Source organism: Nipponia nippon, unplaced genomic scaffold (assembly GCF_047370975.1).
Source record: "Nipponia nippon isolate SJK-2023a ecotype South Korea unplaced genomic scaffold, ASM4737097v1 scaffold_8, whole genome shotgun sequence".
NCBI lineage: Eukaryota > Metazoa > Chordata > Aves > Pelecaniformes > Threskiornithidae > Nipponia > Nipponia nippon.
This window is the reverse complement of record NW_028262402.1, coordinates 28,582,436-28,608,116: the sequence shown is the minus strand read 5'-3', so window position 1 is coordinate 28,608,116 and position 25,681 is coordinate 28,582,436. Positions and strand designations below refer to the sequence as shown.

At 43.0% G+C, this 25,681-nt stretch overlaps 2 protein-coding genes across 4 annotated transcripts in view; one reads left to right on the top strand and one right to left on the bottom strand.

The window, feature by feature from the left end:
• Positions 1-6,309: 6,309 nt before the first annotated feature.
• Positions 6,310-16,899, top strand: S1PR3 (sphingosine-1-phosphate receptor 3). 3 transcript variants are annotated; one of them, XM_087742582.1, is made up of 3 exons: positions 6,525-6,608; positions 12,342-13,657; positions 14,715-16,899. In XM_087742582.1, the coding sequence occupies exons 2-3, from the start codon at positions 12,523-12,525 to the stop codon at positions 14,921-14,923; spliced, it is 1,344 nt and encodes a 447-aa protein (XP_087598708.1). In that variant the 5' UTR covers positions 6,525-6,608; positions 12,342-12,522; the 3' UTR covers positions 14,924-16,899. The 3 variants fall into 3 exon arrangements, with proteins under 3 accessions (XP_087598707.1, XP_087598708.1, XP_087598706.1); XM_087742581.1 differs by lacking the exons at positions 6,525-6,608; positions 14,715-16,899 and adding an exon at positions 6,310-6,341 and having other exon boundaries at positions 12,342-14,660; XM_087742580.1 differs by lacking the exons at positions 6,525-6,608; positions 14,715-16,899 and adding an exon at positions 6,887-6,958 and having other exon boundaries at positions 12,342-14,660.
• A 1,470-nt stretch (positions 16,900-18,369) lies between these two features.
• SHC3 (SHC adaptor protein 3) overlaps positions 18,370-25,681 on the bottom strand; it is a 65,037-nt gene continuing 57,725 nt past the window's right edge. The window contains exon 12 of the mRNA XM_009461751.2: positions 18,370-24,556. Within this exon, the coding sequence (XP_009460026.1) occupies positions 24,428-24,556 (129 nt within the window). The 3' untranslated portion in view covers positions 18,370-24,427. The remainder of the gene's footprint in view (positions 24,557-25,681) is intronic.

The window sequence follows — 25,681 nt, the reverse complement described above, 5'->3', positions numbered from 1 at the left end:
TAAGAAAAAACCATCTCCTACTGCTTCAAAATGGCACTTTGTTACTCTGCTGTTCTGAATACTGAAGTTATTCAAAGAGTTTGAATGCATTAATTCTGTACTCTGTGGATGTGCCATTTTCATTTGCAAACGTGGCTGCTACTTGAACCAAGACCCTTGCCCGGCAATGAAACTATCCACATATGCATCTCCATCTTCATTGGAAAACATCTGCTTAGCCTCTGCTTTCTTACATTCCCTATTAATTAAAATCTGTTTTTTTACTGTACAATCCATTAAAAAAACTCAAATATATTTTAATTTTTAATCATACAATAGTCCTTGGCTAGTTTAGAAGGAACTCAATCAGATCACCTATAGTTTTATTTATTTTTCTCTTCCAACAAAATAATCCCTACTTTTTGCTACCTTTGCTGAGAGTTGAGTTTTTCCATTCTTTCAGCCATCTCTATTGGTTTCCACAGAAAAAATATGTCCCTCTGTAACCATACACACATACTAAAAGACCGACAAAATGAGGCAGTCTGCTCCCACCACGTAACGCTGCGTTAGGGAGGCGAGCACTCCTCCAGGGATGGTGTACATGGTGCTATGCCCATGGATTTGGCGGTGGGCACCATGCCTCAGCTGTGTTCTGCCCACCTTTTGGAGGGGGCAGAGATGTATGTGGCTGGGCCAGGGTCCCGTGGAGGCAGCCTGGGGAGCAGGAGCTCTGCAGGAGCTGTGGGTGACGGGTGATGCTGCAGCGGTGGCATTCATGCAAGCTGCCCAGGTCACACCGGGGGTACCCCCACAGTGCCCTGAGGCTCAGGGCACAGGAGAGGACCACAGCTACTGGGGAAGGGTGGGAGCAATGTGCAGAAAAGAAAGGAGGGACAAGCCTTCAGACAGTGATGTAGGCACACAGTCTTCTGTCTGGAGTGTTGAGCCGCAGGATGCAGATGGGGAAACCCAAGGAGCTGTTTCACTGAACTCATTTCCCCTTCTCCTTTCTCTGCATTTCACTTTTTACATCATGTCTGGCTGAAAGTGCTGTGATAACAACTGTCTTTCTTTTAACATGTGCAATCTGCACAGTGCTGTATGTTGAGCTGAGTCTGTCTTAACATAATGCTAACGATAAATACCTGGCCGTGATCTGAGCATCTGCCCTGTTATCCTTAGAGGAAGGTGCCACTTGCAGAAGCAGAGTTCAGCTTAGCTAAGCACACGATCTCAGTATGTAATATACAACATGCAGCTGAAATATGTCCTATAGGCATATATTGTATTTCTACATGATAGGTACAAGACTGTAACTCTCAAAAATGCCATTACAGTTATAGAAAACAAGATGAAGAAAAAAGGACATCCAAAGCTACAGCCTTCATACAAGCTTGTATTCAGCTTGTAAAAAGTCAAATTCTTTCCATTTTCATCATCCCAAATAACGATCTGAGGGAGCAGAAAGCAGATGTGAGTGTAAGAGGTGTATGCGTTTGGTCCAAAATGGTGTATTAAAGCAATGTCAATATTTTAAGGTGCTTTGAATTAGACTACTATTTTCCGAAGATCCCTAATTTAAATATATTAATTCAAATACATTATGAGATGCTATGATTCAAACAACTGATAAAATGTTAGAAATGTTGAGGTAACAGGATTTGCAAGATCTTGGCCTCGATCATTCTTGTGCTGGATTTATAGTTAGTGTGTCAACTTTACTGCTGCTAAAGAAAGGAGAATGTATATATTTAAAACAAATAGAAAAAGTCAAAAGAATTCAGCAAATACATAGCCATGACATACAAGTGCATGAACATGTGAAAAACGTCATAATTTTTGAAGTTTCCAAAATCTCCTCTGCTTATACTTCACAGTGATTGACAGATGACTTCTTTGGTGTAGTAATCAAATTTATTTTGATCACTGCAGATTATGGTTCAACAGCTATCCAAAGAAATGTTTTCTTTTTTTGTTGTTGTTTTATTTTATATTAGATCAAAATATTAATTGAATTTATTTCTTGTCTTTTAATAATTTCTAAATTTAAAAATATTGCATTCAATATTGGCTTAAAACTGAGTTGGAGACACAGAAATAAGCACAGAAATGGTGTTACAAACAAAAATATTTTGCAGCACTTCATCACCTAGACATAACAATGCATAATATATCTTGTTAATATAAAAAAAGATGGCTCAGCAGCAGTAGAAAAGTAGAGAGCTAAAATATGTCATAAGATAAATATCATACTGTTTTGAATTGTAATTTTAAAATTGCCCTGCTGCTGTTTTGTTTACATACCAAGACAGCCAAAAATAAATGATTTTCCAACTGATGGAGCATTCCTTCAGGAACTCAAAGAAAGCAAATCAATGACAGACCTGTAAAGCATTGGATGAATGTCAGTATGAGGAAATTATAACTAAGGCATTAATAAAACATTGCATGAACGACTTTTTAATCTTGCTAGACAGAAATTACCAAAATTTTATCATGCCCTAAACAGTTAACAGAAAAAGGAGATTCTTCAAGGACTTAATTGTAACTACTACACAAGAAGGATAATATTAATCTTGAAATATGATCTGTTTTGTCTGTACGGAAACCACAATATCTTTCATCTGAGGATAACTTCAGCTTTTATCGCATATTTATACATTTTATCTATCTGTAAATAGAAGTAACTTTAACCACTTTTTTAACTTTGAAGCATGTGCTGAAAACCCATTTATATCAATGGCATCCATCTCTCACGGCATTCATTGGATCAAATGGCACATATGGAAGTAAAACCACTTTTTTTTAATCAGTTATACTCTGTGTAACACACAAGACAGAAAATCAAAGTCATGGGCTGTTGCAGTGTGCTGTGAGGCCCAGGACCATTCGGACAACTTCACCAGGTCATTTTCCGAGTCCATTGCTTTAGCTGAGCCACCTCTCTCTGAGTCACTCTGCTGACTCTTCCTCTGCCATATCCAGCGTAAACCCCCTACAGAAACCTCTCCTTTTTTCAATACCTCCAGAAGCGGGCAATAGTCATGCTGTTACCTGTGCCACGGCTTGTCCTCTTAGCCAAGACCACGCCTTCTTGCAACACAGGAGAAAAGACCCCGGACAGGATTCAGACCATGCTAACTTTGGAGCTGGAAGCATTCAGGGCACCTACTGCCCCTGCTTGGGTCCCCCAGGCTTCGCGACGTGCCCTGCCTTCTCAACAGCCATTGACGGGCCTTTACGCCATTTGCTTTGTTTAACCACTTTCTCCTTTTCTCTCCTCCAGCAACATGTTCCACAACCCAACAGTGCACTGACAGAAATTTGTTTCCCTTTGTTTTAAACTATTTTGTCTTGGTTCGTTGTGTTTTTTGCCTTTCCTCAGACCATTGATTAGACCTAGCCAACTTGCGTTTTCCCTTCAGGGTCAGCTTTTATAGCTATTCCATTGCCTTTTGTGCCTTTTTGTGTTTTATTGCATTCATGAGGAAATGAAGCAACCAGAGGCACCCATGGTACTCAAGGTGCAGTGCTCACAGAAGAGCTTAACCATGTTTTCCATTTTGTTCTTCATTCCTTTCTTAATCATTCCTAGCATTCAGTTTCCCTTTGACAGTTAATGAATATGGGATGTTTTTGAAGAACTATCCACAAAGACTACTCTTCCGAGTGATAACGCTCTGTGTACATTTGTGCATGTACCATTAGAATTGTTTTTTACATGTTTCACTTAGCAGCATGGAAATGAAGACACCATTTTATCCGCAGGTCACTCAGGACCTTCAGGTCTCAGCAACTTCTTACCCTCAGTTTTAGTTTCACTGTCAAGTACCCCCAATAACATCAGCAACTGCTGCTCTCCCATTATTCATCCTGTTTGCCCACTTAGTGGTGAATTTCCAGGGCAGAACAGACTCCTTATCCCCAGGAAATTCATCTGTTAACCTCCTGTTGCTATAACAATTGATCATTGTTTCAGTCCTTTACTTTCTATCTCTTGATTATTAATCTTTTTACCCCACAAAAATATAATTTCTTTTAAGAGTACTACAACAAGGTTGAGAGCTTTGTGGAAAGCTGAGTCCGGTATGCATGTCTCACAGGCTGTTGCACGATGTTCAGAAATGAACCGGTGGGTTGTATCAGCTATTGGTGAACAGGCTGAGCTCCTCGAAGGTTATTGCCAACAGCTGCTTTGGTCTGAGATGCCACCCCAGGCAAATCCCTGGCAGTCTCTGTGCAGGAACTCTCTACCACACTTTGCTCCTGGGTGGCTTCTCCAGCTTGCACTGCTGTGTCCTGCCACCTGCCTCCTCCCATAGCATCAGCAGCCACTGCAACCACAGAGGCGGAGGGGCAGCTGCAAGAAACCGCTGCCCACTGATGAGCCAGACACCCCTCTGCCACAGCCATGTCTGAGGTCTGTTTCCCAAGATGGAGAGGAGAACTGGGGCATGAGATCCCCACGGTCACTGGTGGGACTGCATTGCTCAAGGTGCTTTGCAGCAGCAGCAGAAGGGCTTTCAGACACCACCATGTCAGACACCACTATTAAAGGTCTCAGTCAGAGATAACATCTGGTCTGTACCATGAATACACCACTTCCCACGCATACTCCTCTGCAGAGGAAAGTAATTTTCTTGTACGATAGTGAGGCCTTGCTGTGGGCTGCTCCTACCGACTGGTGGCAAGCGCAGCTGAGGAAGGCAAATCAAATCCATCACAGGCAGCAGGACACAGTTTGCCACCTCCTGGCACCATTGCCAAAAAACCTTTCTAGTTGCAGTATCTTGTCCCCTCGCCTACTGATAGTCTGATCAGAATGACTATTTCTTCTGGCTTCCATCTCCAAGTAGCCAAAAGGTAGTAAAGAAAAAACAAGGATATAGGGAAATGAACAAGGAGTAATAGCAGACCACAGAGCAAGACCAGACACTGCTTACTAAAACATCTGCTCTGCAAGAACTGGGCCTTGACAACAAGTGGCAAGCAGCTGCCAGGAGGACTACAGAGCTTCCTGGAGTGGTTTGCAGGGAAACGGTTGGACAAGGCTTTCCTGTGCAACAGGAGAGCACCGATTCACAGAGCCGAGCTCCCCTTTGCCAAAAAGCGGTGTGTGCTTTTATGTGGTGTGGAAGTTTTCCACTCCACTTCCACAGAAGAGAGTAGCTTTCACACAGCACATGTGATGGGAGGACAAGGAGATAAGGCCAGGACCACCACATGTTGCAGTATAGCCCTATCCATAGCTAAGCGGGGCCATATCCATTGGGTCCATCAGCTTCAACATGATTTTACCAGCATTTTGCCCTGTGTAGTCCTTATTTCCTATCAGAGTCCTAAACCAGAAGACTTTTATTAGTCATCTTGAGCAGATGAAAAGCAATCACAGACACACTGTTTGTTCTGCTACATCAGCTTGAATTTCTGTCTATAAAAAGCCTAGTTCTGCTTTGTTTCAGGACTTTTCTTCCCTACCAAGTATCAGTGCAGGCAACCTGACAGCAAGCCCATGGCATGGATCCCAGTGTGACGATGCTTAGCTCCAGACAGGAGGCTCCCAAGAAAAACACTGATTGCAGCGAGACGACTAGGCAACCCTACATGCCTGCCTGCACTTAGCAAGGCTGTTGTAGTGTTCCTCCTTGCCAGCTCATTATATCCATTTCTGACAGAAAGCTTTGCTGTACCCACAGGCATCTTACAAGTACGTTTAAATTAGACAGTTGTAGGATCCAGGTTTCAACTCCTTTTCCAAAGTGCTGCTCCCATCACTGGGGCAATCTCCGTGCCTGTCGCTATCCTTGAGTTGCTATTACTCAGTCAATAACTCTGTCAAGAGGTACCTTACTAAGAACACGCCGTAATTGGCAGGTCAGGGTCAAACCGGCCATATTTTTGCTTGGAGTTTCTGAACGCTTCACCCTGTGTCATCCTTCTCATGCTCTCTGAAGATCACGTTATTAGACACAGAAAAAGAGAGGGGCAGATGCAGGAGAGGTAAACCTCACCCAAGCATGCTAATAGCTCCAGCTGAGTAAGGACTACCCAGAATTTCCTCCCTCCCCCTCTCATTTTTATGGACCTTACAAATACTCGGCGGCGCGCTCCGCCGCCTCACATTTCACCCCTGGCTTCCCGTAGCGCCTGGTGCTTCACCCGCGGCCGTGCCCCGACGGCGGCAGCCGGCCCCGCAGGGCTGCCCCCTCGGCCACGGGGCACGCGTGGGTGGCGAGGGACGAAGGGGCGGGGGTGAAGCGGGGCGGGCCGGGGGCAGGCAAGGACCGCCGGAGCGGGAAGCCAAGGCTGACCGGGGACGACGGCGGCGTGGGAGCGGCGTGCCGGAGGCAGGAGCCGGGGTCCGGACGCGGGGCGGGGGTGGGGGCAGAGAAAGCCCGGAGGGGCGGTCGGTCGGGCGGGGGTCCCCGGGCGGGGCGGCTCCGGCGGCGAGCGCGGAGCCGCGGGGAGCGGCGGCGGGGCAGGGCCGGGGCGATCCCAGCCCCGCCCCGCCTGGCCCGGCCCGACCCGGCCCAGCGCAGCCGCGGGGGCCGAGCGGCGCCGTGCAGCCGGCGCGGTCGGATGCGGCGGCCGCAGAGCGCCGGGGGGACGCGGCGGGGACGCAGCAGGTACTTCGCCGCTCCTCCGGGACAGCCCTGCCCGCACCCTGCCTGCCCCTTCTCCCCGCTGCCTGGGCGGCGGGCTGCGCCCTGCCGCTGCCTGCCCGCCCCGCAGCCCGCCCGTCGGGGCCGTCGGCGCGGCCGCGCTGCCGCCCTTTGGCGAGCGATGGGCGAGGTGTCCCCGGCCCGCCGGGGTGGGAGAGCGGAGCCGCTCCGCCGGCCTTGCCGGTTATGGTGGGAGCGAGAAAGCCGCCGTGCAGGCGGTTCCTGCAGGGTGTCACGTAAAGGCGCGGCGGCAGGCAGGCAGGGAGCGGCGGCGGGCTGGGTTGAGCCCCAGACTGTGAGTAGAGCCCCAGACTGTGAGTAGAGCCCCAGACTGTGAGTAGAGCCGTGTTTCCCGTGTGGGACGGTCGCGCCGCGGACACGTCGGGGGTATTCTTGGGTAGCTTAGGCAGAATGTTTGTCGCCCCAAAGAGTTCAGGTCGCTACAGTATCGCAAATTTGCGAATGGAAAATACTGGAGTTTGGAGTGGGGGGAATAGGTCGGGAGCCCTGGGAGCCGGTGAGGGGGAAGAAGTACGTGTTCCTTCCTTCGACGTCCAAGAATTAAACCAGCCGGGAGCTCCTGTGTGAGATAGGCGTGTGTGCTACTCGGAATTACAAAGTACGAACTGATGTCTGAAATCCAGAAGCCAAGAAAAATAACCATTTACTAAAGGCTTTTCTGAGGCTGTAAGCTGCCAGCACGTTCACTTAAAAAAAAAAAATCTTTTTAAAGTTTATTTGAGTTGTCCAAGACATTGTTCTGCAGCAGATGTTTGTTGTCCAAACTTCATTTGCAACTAGCACAGCTTAATTTCAGAGTGGAAATGTGTATTGAAATGTGCTGCTGTTCTCAAAAGCCTTTTCTGTTCTTAAACTTAACACTACCAGGGTGCGCCTGATAAATTTCATGTGTTTCCCTTTCGTCTGGAAAGGCTTTAAAAATAAATAGAATATACAAAAGTTTGGCTTCAGAAACGCATTCTTAACTTTCCCTTTGCCTTTCTTAAAATTGTCATTGGTGGCCAAAGCATATGTCTGAGTGTGGAAGAGAAGGGAGAACTGCAATGTATGTGGTGGTTGTAAAGGGAGGTCTGGTCGCTTTGATCAAGTCTGTTCGTGGATATTTGGAATGCAGGAAAATAAGATTCCTGCTGAATTACAGTGCGTGTACTGAACGCGTAACATCATTGTATGTTCTTGTGTAGGCAAAAGTAGGTAGCAGAAAGTTAAGTCCTATTTTCGCTCTTATTCTCACTTGTTGCTTTGACTTCAGGATATCATGAAAATTGAGAGCAGTTTGGCTCGCTGTTTTGAAAACAGAAATTTCTTATTCTTCCAGCTGTAAAGTACTCAGTGAGTCATGAGATGGTAAAAGCCCTCAGCTCCCCATGGGACTCTTACCGGAATGCCCGCTGGGAGCAGAGAGTGGAGATGTACTGGGGATGGTTGCTGAAGGGCTTCGGCATCCACATTATCACCAGTTCCATGTTGCCTTCTGGCACTGGGAATCACACGTTCGCAGAGGAGAATTGCAGGCTGACTCCAGCTGCCTTACCCAGGGCGTTATTTGTGGGAAGCTGGTGAGAGGTACAGCCCTGAGTGTCTGCCTGTGCCACTGTGTGGTGGGGCTGGAGAGGGCAGTGGAGGTGTGCATTGCCATGGGGCAGATGGAGGGGTCGTGGCCTACCACAAAGCATTGCCCTTTTCATGGCACCGTGACCATACAGACCCTGGTAGACCCTAGGGATGTGAGCCACGGTGCAGGGCCCCTGCTCCAGCCTAGAAGGGTGCTCGACCCTACTAGGATCCTTGACCTCTGCAGGAGAGCACACTAACCGCTGTGGAAACCCCACAGCATGGTGGTGGGCAGGGAGATTTCCCAGGAGGGGCAAATGATGGTGCTCGCTGCTGACCGCAACTGCTCCCTCTGTCCTTGGAGCAGGGAGGACAAAGGTCAGCCAAATAGCTGAAGGAGGCATCTGAATTGTCCTCTGCATGACTGTGGACATAGTACCACTGCCTTTATTTGAGTAATTTAGCAAACACTGTTTTGGCCATCAAATGGGTGAGGAAGTATAGCCAGATTGCCCCTGCACTGCCGATAGGTTTATCTTTCTAGTGGTACCTGGTGGTGCAGCGGTAGGGATCCTCCAGTTTGCTTTAGAGGGAATAAAACTGATTTCCAGCTGTATCAAGAGCTCAGGGTATTGAGGTACCTAACCAAGGCAATGCTCAACACACAACATGCCACAGACAGGCTCTTCAGGTCCTTTTTTCAATATTTCGAGCTGACATCTGTACTTTGCAACTAGTGGCTAGTCCTCTGTATGTGACTGGGACAAAGGTGTTTTGAGGAGTGAGTTGTAGAGCTGTCAGGAAGCGGTGACACAGATATCCTGGACCTGGCTGCTGCTGTCTTGTTATTATAATATACAACCAACTTTAATTTTTCTAACTGTTAAAAAATGAATATGCTTTCTGAGTTACTGGCTACAAAGCAGGAGAAAAACAAAAAAGTAGTATAGCTGAAAGATATGACCGGGAAATGTTGCTGCCAGAAAAGAATAAATTTTAATTTATTACATTATTATTTGTATTAACTTTCAAGTGGCTTGTGAGTGAAATTCATTTCCTGAGAGTCCTGGCAAATAATAATGTTACAGCCTCCACTGCCTTGCCACTAGCCTGTCAGAAGCAAAGATTTACTTTTGTGATACTAAGTTTGCTGTAACAATTTTAAGAGAAGAAGTAATTACAAACAATGGGAGAGACCGTGTACGATTTCTGCTGATTGAGTGTATCGTCCATGCCTTCAGCCAGGGGAACTGGTATAGCACCATTGCCTTTAGTAGAGTCATGACAGTTTACAGCTGCTGAGTTGTGGCTGATAAAGTCCTAAGTCTGGCGTATAATTTTCTTCACAGAAAGAAATATATTTGTCCTTTGATAGACCAGTATGGTAACTCTGTTTGGAAAAGACTGACAGAAACATTTATTTTGTTGCATGTGGTGCTCTTAAATGATATTAATATGATCCTCTCAGGCAGCCACCAGCCAGTCTGGTGACTATTGCTAGTTGAGCTATCATTAACAAATACTTTTCTAGTCAAATGTAATTGTTTATTTTACAGTGGAAAGCACTTGCAATTCATATGAACACAGTGGCATTTTGTTCTAAGCCAATACAGTGAAAGACTGTGATAGTTTCTATGATAACAGTGTGCAGATTGTAACTGAATTACAATTAGATTGAACCTTAGCTGAGGTGAAGTTGTTCTGTTGAAGAGCTTCACTGTTACCATGCTTCAGGAAAGAGGTCAGCAACTCGAGAGCCCAATTCTGCTCCTGGGAAATGAATGAGATGGTTGCTGTCATCTTCAGAGTAAAAAAGACCAAGGACACCAAGCAACAACTGTGTTTCTTGGATAATATGTCTCTCCCAGCGGGTCTCTTCACAAAAGCAGTTAGGACCCAAGAACTAGAATGGAGAAATAATAACAGGCTAAATAGTAAATTATTTTCTCAGAAAATAGTTTTAAAACTTCCTGAATGTACTAGAGAATTCAAGTCAATTCACTGTAGGCTTTTGTCAGATTACTTTTTTTGTGAAGGACGGAATCCACGAAAAGGGAGGGAGGGAAAATAGGGTGTAGGTTGTCCTTTAAATCCCTTTACATTCATCTGGGATGTGGTTTGCTCCTCCCCTCTTCCAGAAGGCACTTGAAAATGCATCTCCCATTTTTCAAGTGCCCAGAACAAGAGTGCTGGAAGAGCACTGGCTGACGTGTTTTTGTGATCTTAAGAAACCTCTCTATACAATCACAGAATGGTTTGGGTTGGAAGGGACCTTAAAGATCACCTAGTTCCAACCCCCCTGCCATGGACAGGGCCACCTTCCACTAGACCAGGTTGCTCAAAGCCCCATCCAACCTGGCCTTGAACATTTCCAGGGAGGGGGCATCCACAACTACTCAGGGCAACCTGTGCCTCACCACCCTCACTGTAAAGAATTTCTTCCATATATCTAATCCTATATCTAATCTAAATCTACCCTCTTTCAGTTTAAAACCATTACCCCTAGTCCTGTCACTACACTCCCTGATAAAGAGTCTCTGCCCATCTTTTCTGTAGGCACCCTTTAAGTACTGGAAGGCTGCTGTTTTCCAATGAAAGTACAGGCACTTCTATATTAAACCTAAGCCTGTTGACAGTAAGCCTACTCTTATTACCCAGAGTAAATCAGATATTGCTTGGGATGTACAGGATGCAGGTTGAAAACTGTTGGTGTGCTGGTCTCTAGCAGAGGTTGAGATCTCAAAGTCTTCCCTTGATACCCATCCTTTGAAAGTGTCTTTCATGTGTTTGGGAAATGCTCATGACCCTTGAGTAAATAAATGGTAAGGCCAGGAGCTCTAGCTCTTAACAAGTTCCCTAAACTAAGCTATTTCATTTTGGGCTAATGGAAAGCGTCCTCCCATCCAGCACAACTTTTTACTTTCTTACCTTTCCCAGGAAAAAATTAAATCTTTACAAATTTGGTTCAGACGGAACCAGTTTTCCCCTTGTCCCCATCCTGGTTTGGTTACCAATCTAAAAAATTGGCTATCTTTTCATCTTCAATACATATGTTTGGGGCCTGAGCACTGATTCTCATTGGAGTATGCAGCAACTAAACCATAACATTTCTTGTAAAACAGTAAGTGCTTCTGACATCTTCTGATATTTTTACACAGTTGTGCAGATCTCTTCCAATATTTCTGTATGGCAATGGAAAAAAGACAGCCAAGAGGATCTGCTGTGAAAATGCAACCTATCAAAGTCTGTGGGAAAATGTTGCAGTAAATGTAAGCCATAACTTAAAGAAAAACAGATGTAAATTGAGAAGGACAATTAAAGTTCATGTAACTGTTTTTTATTTAAAAAAACCCAACAACATTAAATATGTCTTGTATACAAATGCAAAGGAAAAAAAAAGTAAAGTGAACCATAAAGAAAAGCAATCCTTACAAAGATGTGACTTGCTATATTTATTTTGAAAAGGGTAGCAGAAGTCCAACTAATTTGAATGGGAAGTGGGATTGGTTTTATACTGACTGGCTTTCAGAGCATGTCCTTAATTGTAAATAGCGTCATTTTGTACCATTAAGGGTGGGAAGTTATTTTAGGCATTGGCAGCATGCACACTGGCATCAAGACTTGACACCACCTTTCTCAGGCTCTTTGCTACCTTAGGTCTGCATGGGGAACAGGGGCAAGCTTAGAAAGCAGTGAGTTTGCCCTGCTGGCGCTCAGGCAGTGGTGGCTGGGTGGTGTTTTGGTAGTGCCACGTACACTTAGGTCTATCTGAGAAAGAAGGAGCCAGTTGCTATGCACACTGAGGCTTGCTGGGACCACTTGCTAGTCCTTCTAACTGCTCCTCTGCATTTTTTTCAGCATGAAAATTTTGTAGGGGGAAACACCTATGAGCAGTGTGAGCCCTTGTATTTCCCCAGCAGAGCTGCATCTGTGCAGAGCACGACCGACGGCTTACCCACAGCTACCTTGATAAGCGTGCAGCAATGCTAGACCTTGGTGCCCCGTTGTAGTCAGCGTCCCTCTTGGCTCCTGGGTGTATGTTGCAGCTTGAGCACCCGCATGGGCCATGGGTGACAGGGGAAGACAGGGAGATTTATGTTGCATTGTTGTTTTTATTTTCAGAGCCTGGTTTGCGAGCCACTCTCCCCAGTTAATATGCAAGGCTTGCTGAAGCTGAGGATACCCACCGGTTGCCCAGAGGAGTGCTTGGAGGAACGTGGCTTGATCTCCCTCTTGTGGAAAATTATTGGAACTCAGTTCTCGTGATACTAAAGAAGAAAAGTCCGTCATTAGCAAACAAGTAATGGCAGCAGTTACCGTGCCACCTGATGCTCTTGTCGGCCCTCAAGGAAATGAAGAGATGGACTCTCTGATCGTACTGCATTATAATTACACAGGAAAGCTTATTTTAAGGGAAAAGGCAACTGATAACATAGACCTGTCCACTATAGCATTTCTGATCCTATGTAGTTTCATAGTCCTGGAAAACTTGATGGTGTTGATTGCCATATGGAAAAACAACAAATTTCACAACCGCATGTACTTTTTTATTGGCAATCTAGCTCTTTGTGATCTTTTAGCTGGGATTGTTTACAAAGTAAACATACTTATGTCTGGAAAGAAAACTCTGAGCTTGTCCTCCACAATCTGGTTCATTAGGGAAGGCAGTATGTTTGTTGCCCTGGGAGCCTCCACTTTCAGCTTACTAGCAATAGCTATTGAGCGGCATTTGACCATGATTAAAATGAGGCCTTACGATGCGAATAAAAAATACAGGGTGTTCCTTCTCATTGGTACATGCTGGCTTATTTCGATTTCCTTGGGTGCCTTACCCATCCTCGGCTGGAACTGTATAAACAACTTACCAGATTGCTCAACAATTTTGCCTCTATACTCCAAGAAGTATGTTGTGTTCTGCATTAGTATCTTCATAGCCATTTTGGTTGCCATTGTCATCCTTTATGCCCGTATCTACATCCTGGTAAAGTCCAGCAGTCGTAATGTCACTAACCACAATAACTCGGAGCGGTCCATGGCACTCCTTAGGACTGTTGTGATTGTTGTTAGTGTCTTCATTGCCTGTTGGTCTCCACTGTTCATCCTGTTCCTCATTGATGTGGCCTGCAGAGTCAAGGAGTGGTCTATCTTGTACAAAGCCGACTGGTTTATTGCTCTGGCGGTCATCAATTCTGCAATGAACCCCATCATCTATACTCTGGCCAGTAAGGAAATGCGTCGGGCTTTCTTTCGCCTTGTTTGTGGCTGCCTGGTGAAATCCAAGGTGGCCAGATCTTTGCCTATTCAGCCCACGCCAGATCACAGTCGAAGTAAATCCAGCAGCAGCAATACCCAGAAGCCAAAGGAAGATTTCTCACCAATGAATGTTCCATCGTGTATCGCTGAGAAAAATGAATCTTCATTTCACAATGGAAACTTCTGTAAGTGAAGGACTCCTTGAGACAAGTACCTTTCTGTGGCTTTTAGATTTAAAGTACAAGTGTACTTTAAGCATTCATGCACTTAAGTCACAGGGGAAAACACTAACCACTTATTTAACTTTGAGGACTTATTTATCAACAATCATTTGCTTTGGGTGTTCATTCAGTAACACACCTGATTCAGAAAAAAACGTTTCATGGTACCCAACAGCCAGGACAGAGTCCATGCACATCTAATGACATTGTGCACCACAATGGCATTGCATGATGAGGCTGCATTTGGCACTGCCTGATCTTGCAAGACATCAAGAAAACCTGTTAGAAACTTCAGCATTCACTAAACACTGCTGATGATTGGAAAATGAGCCTGATTATTGCTGACTGGGAGAAAAGCTCGTTACTTATGTTGGTGATTATCGTTCTCTATATGTATCTTGCTGTTATGTTAATGGCCTTATATGTATGTGGTATAAATAGCTGTATATTTGTACAATTCCTTATTAAAAAGTCATTGTTTGGTAAAAGTTTACAATATGCTAAACATTGTATTGCAGTATACAGTGTAAGGTGACGAATTATACAAATAGATAGATGTGTTTCAATGGGGATATTTGAAAATATATGAAGTAGTATCTTTTAACTGACAGGAACTTTACCATGTCATATCAATGCAGTATTTCTTTTTTCCACTGTTATTCAGACTTTTCATGTTTAGTGAAAGACAACATGATAGTTGTCACTGTGACATTTCACAACTTATTTTAAACAAGCAGTAGTAAATAACCATTGAGAGAGGCTATATATGTTCACTATTTAAAGTAGCTAAAATGTGACCCAACAATACACATATATCAAGTGTATGTACTGTTTCAATGCATATATTTTTACTTACTATTTGCAATGTATTTAAAAATGTATGTCAAACCTATGTAAACCTGTGTACATTGTGAATGCACTACCTAAACTGAGATTCTTCAGTTCCGAAACAGAGACATATCATTTCAGAAAGCAATGAACCACAAGCGGGTCCCTGTGGAGTTTCTTCTTTTCTCTCCAGGCACTACTACAGCATGGGATTGCGTTAGAAATTCTCCTTGGGAAGAAGTCGAGCCAGCGGGACAAGATCCCAGTTTCTGGCAATGGGACCCTACACTCCTACCGTCTCTGGGCACTTTTGCAGGTACAAGAGGGAAGATGTGGTACAACAGAATCATGCTGAAGGGTCTATCTCCATTTATACCTGACCCTGCCATGGATCTGGAATGAAAGCCTGTTGAGTTTGGAAGACCTTCCAACTTTCCTGGAGCCCCAGACGTACTCTTTTGAGAGGCTGTTCCAGAGAAACCTGCATGAAAACAACTTTATGGTTCATCACTGCCTTACCAGCCTTAGTACAGGATGGTGTTCAGCATCAGAGGGATTCCCTAAGACCTACAGCAGTTAAGACTTTATAAACATCTGGTTTCAGGTCCCCATGGAAGTGGCCCGTGGTACTTCCATCAATAGTACTTTATGGCTGGAGGCTTCAGTGGAGGTTGATGGGAAATTCTGAGATTAGTTCCCCTTGTCTTTCAGTAAGAATGTAAGCACCTAACTTTATTGGGCTCTTTCAAAGATCTGTGTTTAATGTCTCAAACCACACCTTGCCTTATGCACAATCAGAAGTAGTTGAGGCTTTTTCAATACACAGCCTGAAAGAGCTCATCCTTAGCTTACTCTGGTCTTAATCATTTAAAGCAGCAGCATTAGACACTTCCCAAGTATGTACAGTGTATAAGTTGTGTAATGTGTGTAGCAAAAGCCTTTAAAAGGTAGAGGTTTGCATTGTGATTATCTTTTGCAAGTTAACAGTCTGCTTGTAAATGTTTTATGCTGTTAGACAAGTGTAAGAACAAAGAAAAACTGTATTTGAATGAAATAACTGTGAAAGAGAGTAGTAAATACGAAATAATTTCTACCAAAAATGTGGAAAAGCAGTGCACTTAGAGAAGAAGAAAAAGCTAAACTAAGCTAAGCATGATATAACTATATGAACTGCAAATACAGGCTGGGTCATCAGCTCTGTGGCTTTGTGAGAAATAGAACTGGTGACATTGCATTGCCATGGCTTGCTTAGGTTTTTAAATCTTACAGTGCTATTTGGCTGTATTATCAGTGTGGAAGTTCTCCCCTGAAGTTGTGTCTTTGAAAACTGCCGGCTAAAATATTTGTATACTTCTAAATGTTAGTTCATGAGGTGGTGGCACATGGCAGCATTCCTTGCTATGGTAGAGCAGAAAGGCCTTTGCAACACAGTGGTTTGAGAAGACATTGTGGCTGACCCCACACCAACTCTCACGTCAAGGACATTACATGATTCTCGCTATTTAGGTGAAAAAAATGAGTATTTTTAATAGCCAAAGTCCAAGAAGATGCACATAAAAGTGAGTTTTAACATCTGGATTTTAGCCGTAGCTGTTGTCAGAGTTGAGGCAAGGTACAAATAATGCAAGCAACTCCACTGTGGGAGGCCATGTGATTGTGTGTCAGTACAAAAACTTTTCACTCTACTTTTATTTCCTTCTCTTATTTTGGAGCTGTGGGGATATTTTGTTTGTTCACTACCCTGCTGTACTTGAAGCAGGCTCCTAAAATTCATGGGTTCACAGGTAACACTGGTAATATAATTTACAAAGTAGTTATGGCCGAAGAGAAAAAAACTGTGGTGGATACAGTCTTCAGTGGGTACATCCCACTGGGATGTATTAGATAAAGCATAGATTCTGGAAGATTTCAGAGCAAGATTTTAAAGTAGGACAAGTCAAGGGCTTACCAGCAGTGGACCATAAACAACCAGGAAGATGTCCTATCCTTAAAGACTGAAAAAGATGGAAAATAGCTTCTTTCACCCTAAAATATTAGAAAATTCCTTAAAATACAGAATCCAAGCTTTTTGTCATCTAGGCTGATTTGAACAAACAAGAAACTGAATCAGGTCTCCCTTTCCCAATTGGTTTTACATGGAGCAAAAGCTACAAAGGAGAGTAACATTTTGTGCATATTATTTCATGAATTGGAATATTTATTTTGGTTCTGGATTCCAAAAGAAATGCAAATCAAACCACCTAAGGAGAAAAAAAAGCTTTCACAAGATGCTTTCCAAGAGTCTTTTATTGCCAACAGTCTTACAGAGTATTTTCAACTCATTAGGTACCACAAACATTTTGAAAACTTCTAATTAAATCTCAGACCTTTGAACTGAAGTTGTTGTGTGGCAGTCATTTTTGAAAGAATTGTAAAAAAGGTTTTGGCCTTCTGTGGAAAGCATGCATTTAAACTCTGGGTGTCGTGCCTGGAAGCAGTACCTGTGGGAACGCTCTGCAGCTGAAGGCAGTAGGCTCTGTGTCTGCCGCTCCCAGAGTTGGAGGAAGGCTTTTCCCCTGCTTTCCTGGGAGCAGACTCGGTCCCTTGGCTCCGCTGCTCAGAGGGCTGTCTGCTCCGGCGGCACCATGGGCGGCTGCTGCCTTGGAAAGGCGCATTTTACAGGGAGCGACTGTAATTGGGGTGTCACACTGCCTACAAGGTTTCTCATTTCCAACTGCTCTAGTAAAGAAATGGAAAACACATCTGTGCATAAAGTGGCAGGTGCCAAAAAGCTGGGGGCCCAATAGCAGCCAGTCCACCTCTGCTGAGCGGAGCTGTGCTGGCATCTGCGCCGGGTACTGACATTTAACCCACCAGCACAACCAAGGCACAGCTTGGCCCCTTGACTTTGGGGCTGTGGACCCCATGGTTGCCCCAGGCCTGGGCATGCTCCCTTCTCATGGCAAAACTCATGGGGAGCAGGCACGGCAGCTGTGGTCAGGGGTTTCTGCTGGGCCACCACTGAGCCATAAGGCTTGCTGCAGCCCTGAGGCCTCCTGACGCCTGAAGTGGTCTGGAGGCACCGTGCAGAGGCATGCAGAGGCGTGCTGGTGCTCATGCTGCCTTCAGTGCTCTGGAGGCACTGTGCAGAGGCATGCAGAGGCGTGCTGGTGCCCTTGCTGGCTTCGGAGCTGCATTTCTTCTCCCCAAGAGCAACGTAACTTCCCAGGGCATCTCCAGGCTCAGCTTTTCTCCAAGTGGGTAAGAGGGAAGGGCAGTGGAGGAAGAGGATTTGGGGAACATCAGCCCAGCTAAGCTTCCTTCTGACGTGGATCCTTTCTCCTCTCCACAGTACACTAAATAGCTGCTCTTGCACGGACCTTGTCCTTGCAGTGTCTCTCACAGAAAGACCATGGAGTTGGCTACCCTTGGCTACCCTCACCTCTTCAGTGTGCCAAGCAGGAACGCTACTGTTTCAGGGGAGAGCATCATCTGGCCCAGAAAGAAGGCCTGTACGAGCAATTACTTGCATTGTGAAAATGGTATGTGTTGAAAATGGACTCGTTGAAATCAATGTTGCCTCTGACAAAGTAAATGGAGCTCCTCTGGTGTAAAGCCAGTGTAACTAAGGTCAGATTCTTCATGTGCCATTTGGTCCCCCGACATTTTTCATCCCTGTTTCTACTGAGATGAATAGTTCATTAACTTATTAATATTTAATATCCAGGTAAGCCCTGTAGAATTTTATTTATTCTGCTACAAAACGGGCATCCCTTCAGGTAAATAAGAAAAAACCCAAAAACCAAATTAGGCTGTTAAGGAACCTGGGCATAGGGGAACAGACTCAAGCCCACTTTACATGCATTTCAATTTGATAGTAGTGCTCATTATTTTATTACTTTGGTTAATCATATACAAACTGAATAATCAGAAAACAGTTGCATGACACTTATATTCCAAATTCTGTTGCTCAAGGACTTCCTCAGAGACAAAATTTGTCTCTATAACCAGAATACCACAATCAGCAGACAGGCAAAAACTTGAGATTCACAAAAGTCGTGGGGAATATAAATGATCACAATATCTCCACATACATTATTTTTCCTGCAATTCTCAGTTAAAAATGTTTCTAAAAGTAATAAATATTAATAAATAACAAATGTACAGTCAAACTCCCTTTTACAGCAAAATAGTCACTTTTTGGTTTTTTGTTGCGGCCCACACAATGCAAAGAAAAACATTTACCTCAAAAGAAGAAACCTGGCTTCTTTTGAGGTTTAACTCTGCAGGACTTTACTGAGAAGCAATTATCACACCAATCCAGCCACAGAGGACACAAATGTATACCAATTAGAATCTTTACATTCTTCATTTAATAAAAAATTTCACTTATTTTGAATGAATAATTGCCTGGGTGTGTTTGGTGGATTTTGCCTCACAAAAGAAAAAGGAGGACTGCTGGAAAAAGCTGTCATTTGACCTGTTATGTTATTTGACCTTCATGATAGCTACAAAAAACGTACATCTGCATCTCCATGTCACAATCTGCGGTTACCTTTCTTTTCTGAGGCATCCGTGCTGTCTCTCACTAAGTGGGTTAGCAAAATGAGTCACTCAGCTTTAGCTTCTTTCTTCCTTCATTTGGTTTCCACAGCCTGTTCTGTTGTCAAACAAGGTTTAAACACTCTTTATTTAGCTTTTCCCCTATATGGTGCTTTTGCTAGAAATGTGTAGCTCTGAAATCTTATCCCCCTTACCGAGACAAAAAAAAAAAGAGCCCTGCTTTTTCCCAGTGGAAGCCATACAAGACGCTTATGTTGGAGGATGCAGAGGAATAGATCAGGGCTTATAAACATAAATGTCTCAAAAAGAGATGAGACGTAGGCATTGCCCAAGTATTTTGCACTTCCCCTCCCCAGAGGTTCTGTTTTAACCCTATCAACCAATTAGCATGTTTATAATTTGGCGACAGCACTCTATTCTCAATTAGTGGCTTATATGCCTATTGGCTTGTGTTTCCAGGCTTCACATTCCTTACCCCTGGGGTTTTCTCTCCCAAGACAGCTTTTCACTCCCTATCCAATCCTCTGGTTAACTGCAGGCAAATTGTATGTCCATGTTATCTTTTCCACAGGCCTGCCCTCATTCCAGCTGCATCCAATGCAGATGCAAGCAAGGTCCACAGACCCTGTGTGCGAGTGAGCAGAGTAAGTACAGCTGAGCACAGAGCTTTTAGTGGGAATTTGCCCATATCTTGACAGCTTTGAGCAAACATAGATTCGTGAAGAGTGCAACCCTATGTTTGGGCAAAAAGACCATGAAATGAACATGTTTGTGACAGTATACTAAGGTAAATCTGAATTTGGATTTTATGCAGACTTATTCTGAAAATATCTGGAAGAAAAAAAGGGAAGTGTGTCTGTTACTTCAGCTTAGACCTTGTTTATGCAAATGTGGTTTGCTTAATATAAATTCTTGGTTCTGACACGTCAGATAGACATGTGGTTTACTTAATATAAATTCTTCGTTCTGACACTTACTTCAAATAGACATTAGATGCTAAGAACAAAGGCTTGAAAGCAGGATTTGTAACCTGTTGTCAGAACATTCATAAGTCCTAAAGTCCCCCTTCAGAGCTGTAAATTTCCTGGAGGCTGCAAAACTCTGCTAGTTTTCAAATGGATCCTTTACTACTTACAAATATCTAAATATGGATCAATTCTATTACAAAAACATTGTAGCTGGCATCTGGCACTTGATATGCCAGAAGCAATTGCATTGTGGTATAAATTTTATAAATTCGCTTCATCTTACTGCACAGCATGATGCCTAGAGACCATGAAGATAAGAAATGTGAGCGTATTATTCCACAGAGGAGAAAAAGAATGAACCCAGGATATAGAAAACTTAGTGCTGGCAGGTGACATCTACCATACTGTTAGTAAATGTTTTCTTCCTGTGACAGTACACATTTTGCACTCAAATCCTGGTCCCGGGACTACGTCCTTTGTTCAAGCTTGTATTGAACTTGCGCGGCAGAGAGGTTTCTGGGAGAACCAGCGTTATCTCCCATTATGAACCCTGTAGGATGTGAAGTGGAGGGAAGCTACTGTGTTACCTTCTATCCTCACCCTGTGTGCAAAGCCCTGGGCAGGGAAGTAGGCAGTAAGCTGTGGAAATCGCATCTCCTACGGTCTCCACCCAGGCACGGCCAATGTGAACGCCCTCTTCTTGCGTTAGGGAAGGGAACCTGGGAGTCCTCACACTGAGCAAACTCCCACTGAAGTCAGAAGGTAATTCCGTTTTCAAATCACATTTTCTACCTGCAAGGTTTCGTTGCTTCTGAAGCATCTGAAATAACTGAAAGTTTGGGCACATGACTGTACCTCAATGTCCAATCTATCACTGCCAGCCCCACTGGAAAATTTTATTATCCTAATAATTACTCTAGATCTGCAATAGAATGAATCAGAAGCATTTGGTTCACTTTTGAAAGTTCTTTGTTAAAGGAATCGAATGCCTTTCCATTGCCCATAGTTCATATAGTTGCAACACAACTGGAATCAAAACTGATAATCCGATAGGACTCAAAATCAATGTAGACAGTCTTGCAGGATATTTAGAGTTTCAGTTCTGACTTCTCAGCTATCCCCTGGGAAAATATCAGAGGATACCATAATATTGTCTAATCTCAGTGATTTCTATTGAGTCTAGTAAATTTGTTCTTTCAGTAAAATTCCAGTTCTTGAACTCATGGTACTGAATTACCACCAGCAAGTGCCTAGCCCTTGGGATTGCATAAAAGAGAATAAAAACAAAAGGTGAGAGGACTCAAAACCAAAGGCAAATATTAAAAGGCTCAAATTATTGTGCTGCCAGCTGTCTGGTTTTCAGCCAGTCCCACAGCTTTTGAGCCCATCTCATAACTTCTACATCTCTTAAATTGCTGCCAGTGTTGGCTCCTCACAGAAATGAGTTCTGCCTCTCTAGCAGGTTCAGTTTGCCCTTGTTGAGCTCAGTGTAAGATGGTCTTTGACTCTAACGACAACAGGTTTGGAACTGCTATCCAGATGGCTATACAGTTTTTATACCATGTTCATACAGGGGAAAGCCAAATCTACCAGAGTGACAGGGACAAAAAGCAATGGCAGGATCCACAAAAGGAGCATTGATTGGTCCATATGCCCTTCCTTCTGGACAGCTTTGAGATCGTTCGGTTCCCAGTCACTTAGAAAAGCCTCTGGATCATCACACCTGGCCAGACAGGATCTCCTGGCCCATTGCGGCAGCAGGGCACTGTTGCAGCCCAAAGGCACTATCACTACCTAGGACCAAACTGCATCTGATCAAGCTATGTGTAACCTTTGCATCATCAATGGACATGCTGAGCTGGGGAAATTGGCTGTGCTGACAGAGCAGCTTGAAATAGCCACATTTTCCTGGAGGCAGAGTTTATGAAATATAGTCTGGGGAATTTAATGTTTCTGTCAAGCAGTTTCATTTTGTGTCTCCTTGCCACCTGCTTTAATTTCCAAAACATGCAGCTAAGTGGCTGCTAAGTGATTAAAGCTACAGCTAGGACAATGGTAAAAAATTTTAGATGCTTATTTCACTGTATGTTTAGTGCCTTCGTTCATACACGCATATCCTGTCACATTTTTCCAGGCATACACTGACAGGATATTTAGGAATCTAAAACAGACATACGGAGCAGGTGAGATTTTGGAAGGCACCTAAGGGAGTTAGGCACCTGACTTTTACCGAAGTGATATACAACATTCGAGGTACAAAAGAGGCCTTCTTTTATAGTTAGTGATAGCACACTAAAAACTTTCCAAGACATGGCTGTAGGGAGGTGGGAGCATGGAATGACAAGTGTTATATATGACAAAAAAGGTTGCAACTGAGATACTTCAAACTGGAATATGGTGAGACATGGATGCTCTTAAATAAAGTCATTTTGATGGATACTGCTTTGGGGTATAAGATCTCCTCACCTTCTCTTGCAATTTCCAACCTGGTAAAAGGACAACCCAAATTTTAAGAATTCCACTAACCTCAGTGTCATACTAATTTGGTTGCATCACAGCATTTAATTTTCTTTGCTCTCAGCTCCCACCCAGACCTAGAAATATCAGCTAATGATTATCTATCATCTGCAACAAAATTAATCAGAAGCATTTGGTTCACTAACGTCTTAGTATGGCTTCTGAATGTCTTGATGACAGAATCAAGTGTCTTTTTATTGCATGGATCACATGATTAGTCTCAGGTGCTTCAATCATTTTTGTTCTTGAGATCAACCAAAATCAAACTTCCCAGGTTGCAACTTCACCATATTTCAACGTAGAAGGTACAAGAAAATTATTACAGAATTTTAATATAATAATCCTACCTGAATGGGTTCTAAGTGAATCCTTCAGTCAGTTTGGTTGTAATTTGACAAATTTTTAAACCTAGCAAATTCTTAAAAACAAATCTAATTTTAAGTAGATTTAAGTATTGACTACTTCAGGTTAGGCAGGTGCTTAACCTAGACTTGTCCTGCTGAGTCTTGGCCTTTATGAATCAAGTCTGAAGATCTGATTTAAGATACTGGTCCTAGAGAAGACCTTGCAATGCTGAATGCTAAATCCTGGCACAAACTTTGCCTTTACAGGAACTGTGTCTATTGAATTTGTCTCTTGATAAGCTTCATAAAATAGGAAAATAAATAACTTCATATACTGCTTGCATTTGAATAGTACAAACCTTCCTTAAAACATTTCCCAGTATCAAAAGCAAAGGACATTTCTGCCAGAAATGCATCTTTAGTGTATGTGTATTTTTCAACTTGATATTGAGAGAAAAGCAGTATATTTGCAATACCTTGCACTTGCTGAAGGCCAAGGTCAAGTTATGCTTTGGTAGGTAAATGCAAATGATATCATTTGCAAAACTGACCACTGAGTCGTGATAGTTTTCACTGTTTATAAGAAGATAAGATTGTTCAGATATGTCTTTGACCAACCGTGTACGTCTTGCATTAAACATACTAAACACAAGTTATTTGAACTTGCCTAATCGGTATGTAACATCTCATTGGAGACTGGTAGTCAAGGACACCTAGATCTTCACCATAAGCAGAGAACTACTTATAAATAACCCTAGCACTCAAATTAATAAATTAAAGTTACAGAATATTGTTATTGTTAGAAAAATCAAATGCACACACCTCATACACAGAGAGATCACACTAAATCATTGTTAAAGCAAGATACAAATGTTTTGAGTAGCATCATATAAGAATTCAAACTTGACATCAGAAAGATAAAATGCTTTTGATATCAGTGACACTAAATAACACTTTTAAAAATATTTTATGCTAAATTTCTGAGTTGGAATACTAGTTGCTGAATTCAGGCTCCTTCCATGGTTAACTAGAGTAATCCACCTGTAATCCCCATAGTTGTGCTTCTTAGGTAAAATCAGAAATAAGATTCCTAATATTAATTTTCTCAAGAAATTGAGACTGCTGAATTGTATTTTTATCTGAACAATCACAATTGGCATTTTTCTTCTGGTAAAAACACATGGCACAGAAGATGGTTCTATACCATCAACAGACTGACTTGAAAAATATAAATATATACTGTATTTTTATATATAATGTGTATATATACACTATCAGTATTCACATTAGAGAATCTGAACAACTTTATTGAAATTACCTTTTAAGAAAGCCTTCTGCTGTGACTTCATGTCTACATAAAGCATTGAGAATTTTCAAGTGTACTGTTTGAAATAGGGGTTCTTAAACCTAAAGAAAACATACTGATGAAATATATATGAATATGCATTTTTTTTTAATGTACATATTTTTTTCAGATCTGCAATTTCCACCAGTTATAGCTTGCAAATTACAAAAACCAAAATAGTTATCTGGAGTCAGTGTTTCCTCTCAGCAGGCTGCTGCAGGCAGAGTTCACTCCCAGAAGAAACTATTGGCAAATTATTCTCGAGATGATGATTGATGAGATGACTTATGCTGTCAAAGACACGATCTTTTGTACGAACCTTCAAAAAAAGGATGCAAGAAGATAGATTAAAGAGCAAAATACTTATTCCTTTAACTTCATGCTAAAATTCTTGAAGACTAAAACGACACAATTAATCATGTTTTAGCGACCGATCCCTCTCCCATGAAAATCAGTGGAAATTTGGCATTTCTGGAGTTTTGCTTCTGTTTTGTCTCTTACTCCCTTTATCCTCTCCAAACAGATATTTTGCACGCTACCCATGGGCCAGTCTACTACTATTATTCTTTCTGAATAGGTCTGCTTGAAAACTTTATGTACAACATTTTGTTTCACTGTAAGTTGGATTTTTAGATTAAATTTTCTTCTTCAAGAGAGCACCTGCTTGTTTTAAGTGCTTTCACCTTTTTCATTAGAAAGAGCTGTCCCTCCAGAGACACCAGAATCCAACTCTTCTCCCTGCGCCTCAGCATCTTCGTGCTTCCCTTAACAAAGACCACCTTCTTCAGGTGCTGGAAAATTCCCTTCCCCAAAAGCAATCCAGCCACCATGTGCGCTTGGCTTGGGTTTGCTCTGTGCTGCATGGTACACACCCGTGCCTTTGCAACTGAAACACTTCAGGGCAGGGAACGTCATTTTTCTAGCCCATTTACCAGCCCTCTGCACTGGCATCCTGCTAAGTAAATCATTACACCCATGATAAGAGGAAACTGATATTGCAAGGTAAAACAGTCAAAACTCAGGACAGGCCAAAAACTAATCTATATTACAAAACAATCTTTAATTACTTAACCACATTGTCACAAAACATTTCCCTCCTATGTTTAAAATGAGCTAGGCATACAGCTTCCAAAGGCAGAGCAGAGGTCCTCTCATGCGAATATCATGCTGCAGTAAGGCTTTGTATTGGGATGGCACTGCACTGCCTCAAGCAAAAGCCTGTGAACACTGCTCTGAAATGAGGCATGTCATCTATTCTCCGTGAACTTTTCTCAGAAAGAGAGAACAACTTTTGTTAAAACTTTCCAAAGCCAGCTTATGCTGTGGTGGGCACCTCACTTGAAAGATTTCAGTCTTCATCACTAAGTTCTGACAAAACTGCTAGAAACAGCACAGGATGTCACAGGGTAAAAAAAGAAACAAACAACTTTGATATAGAATTATG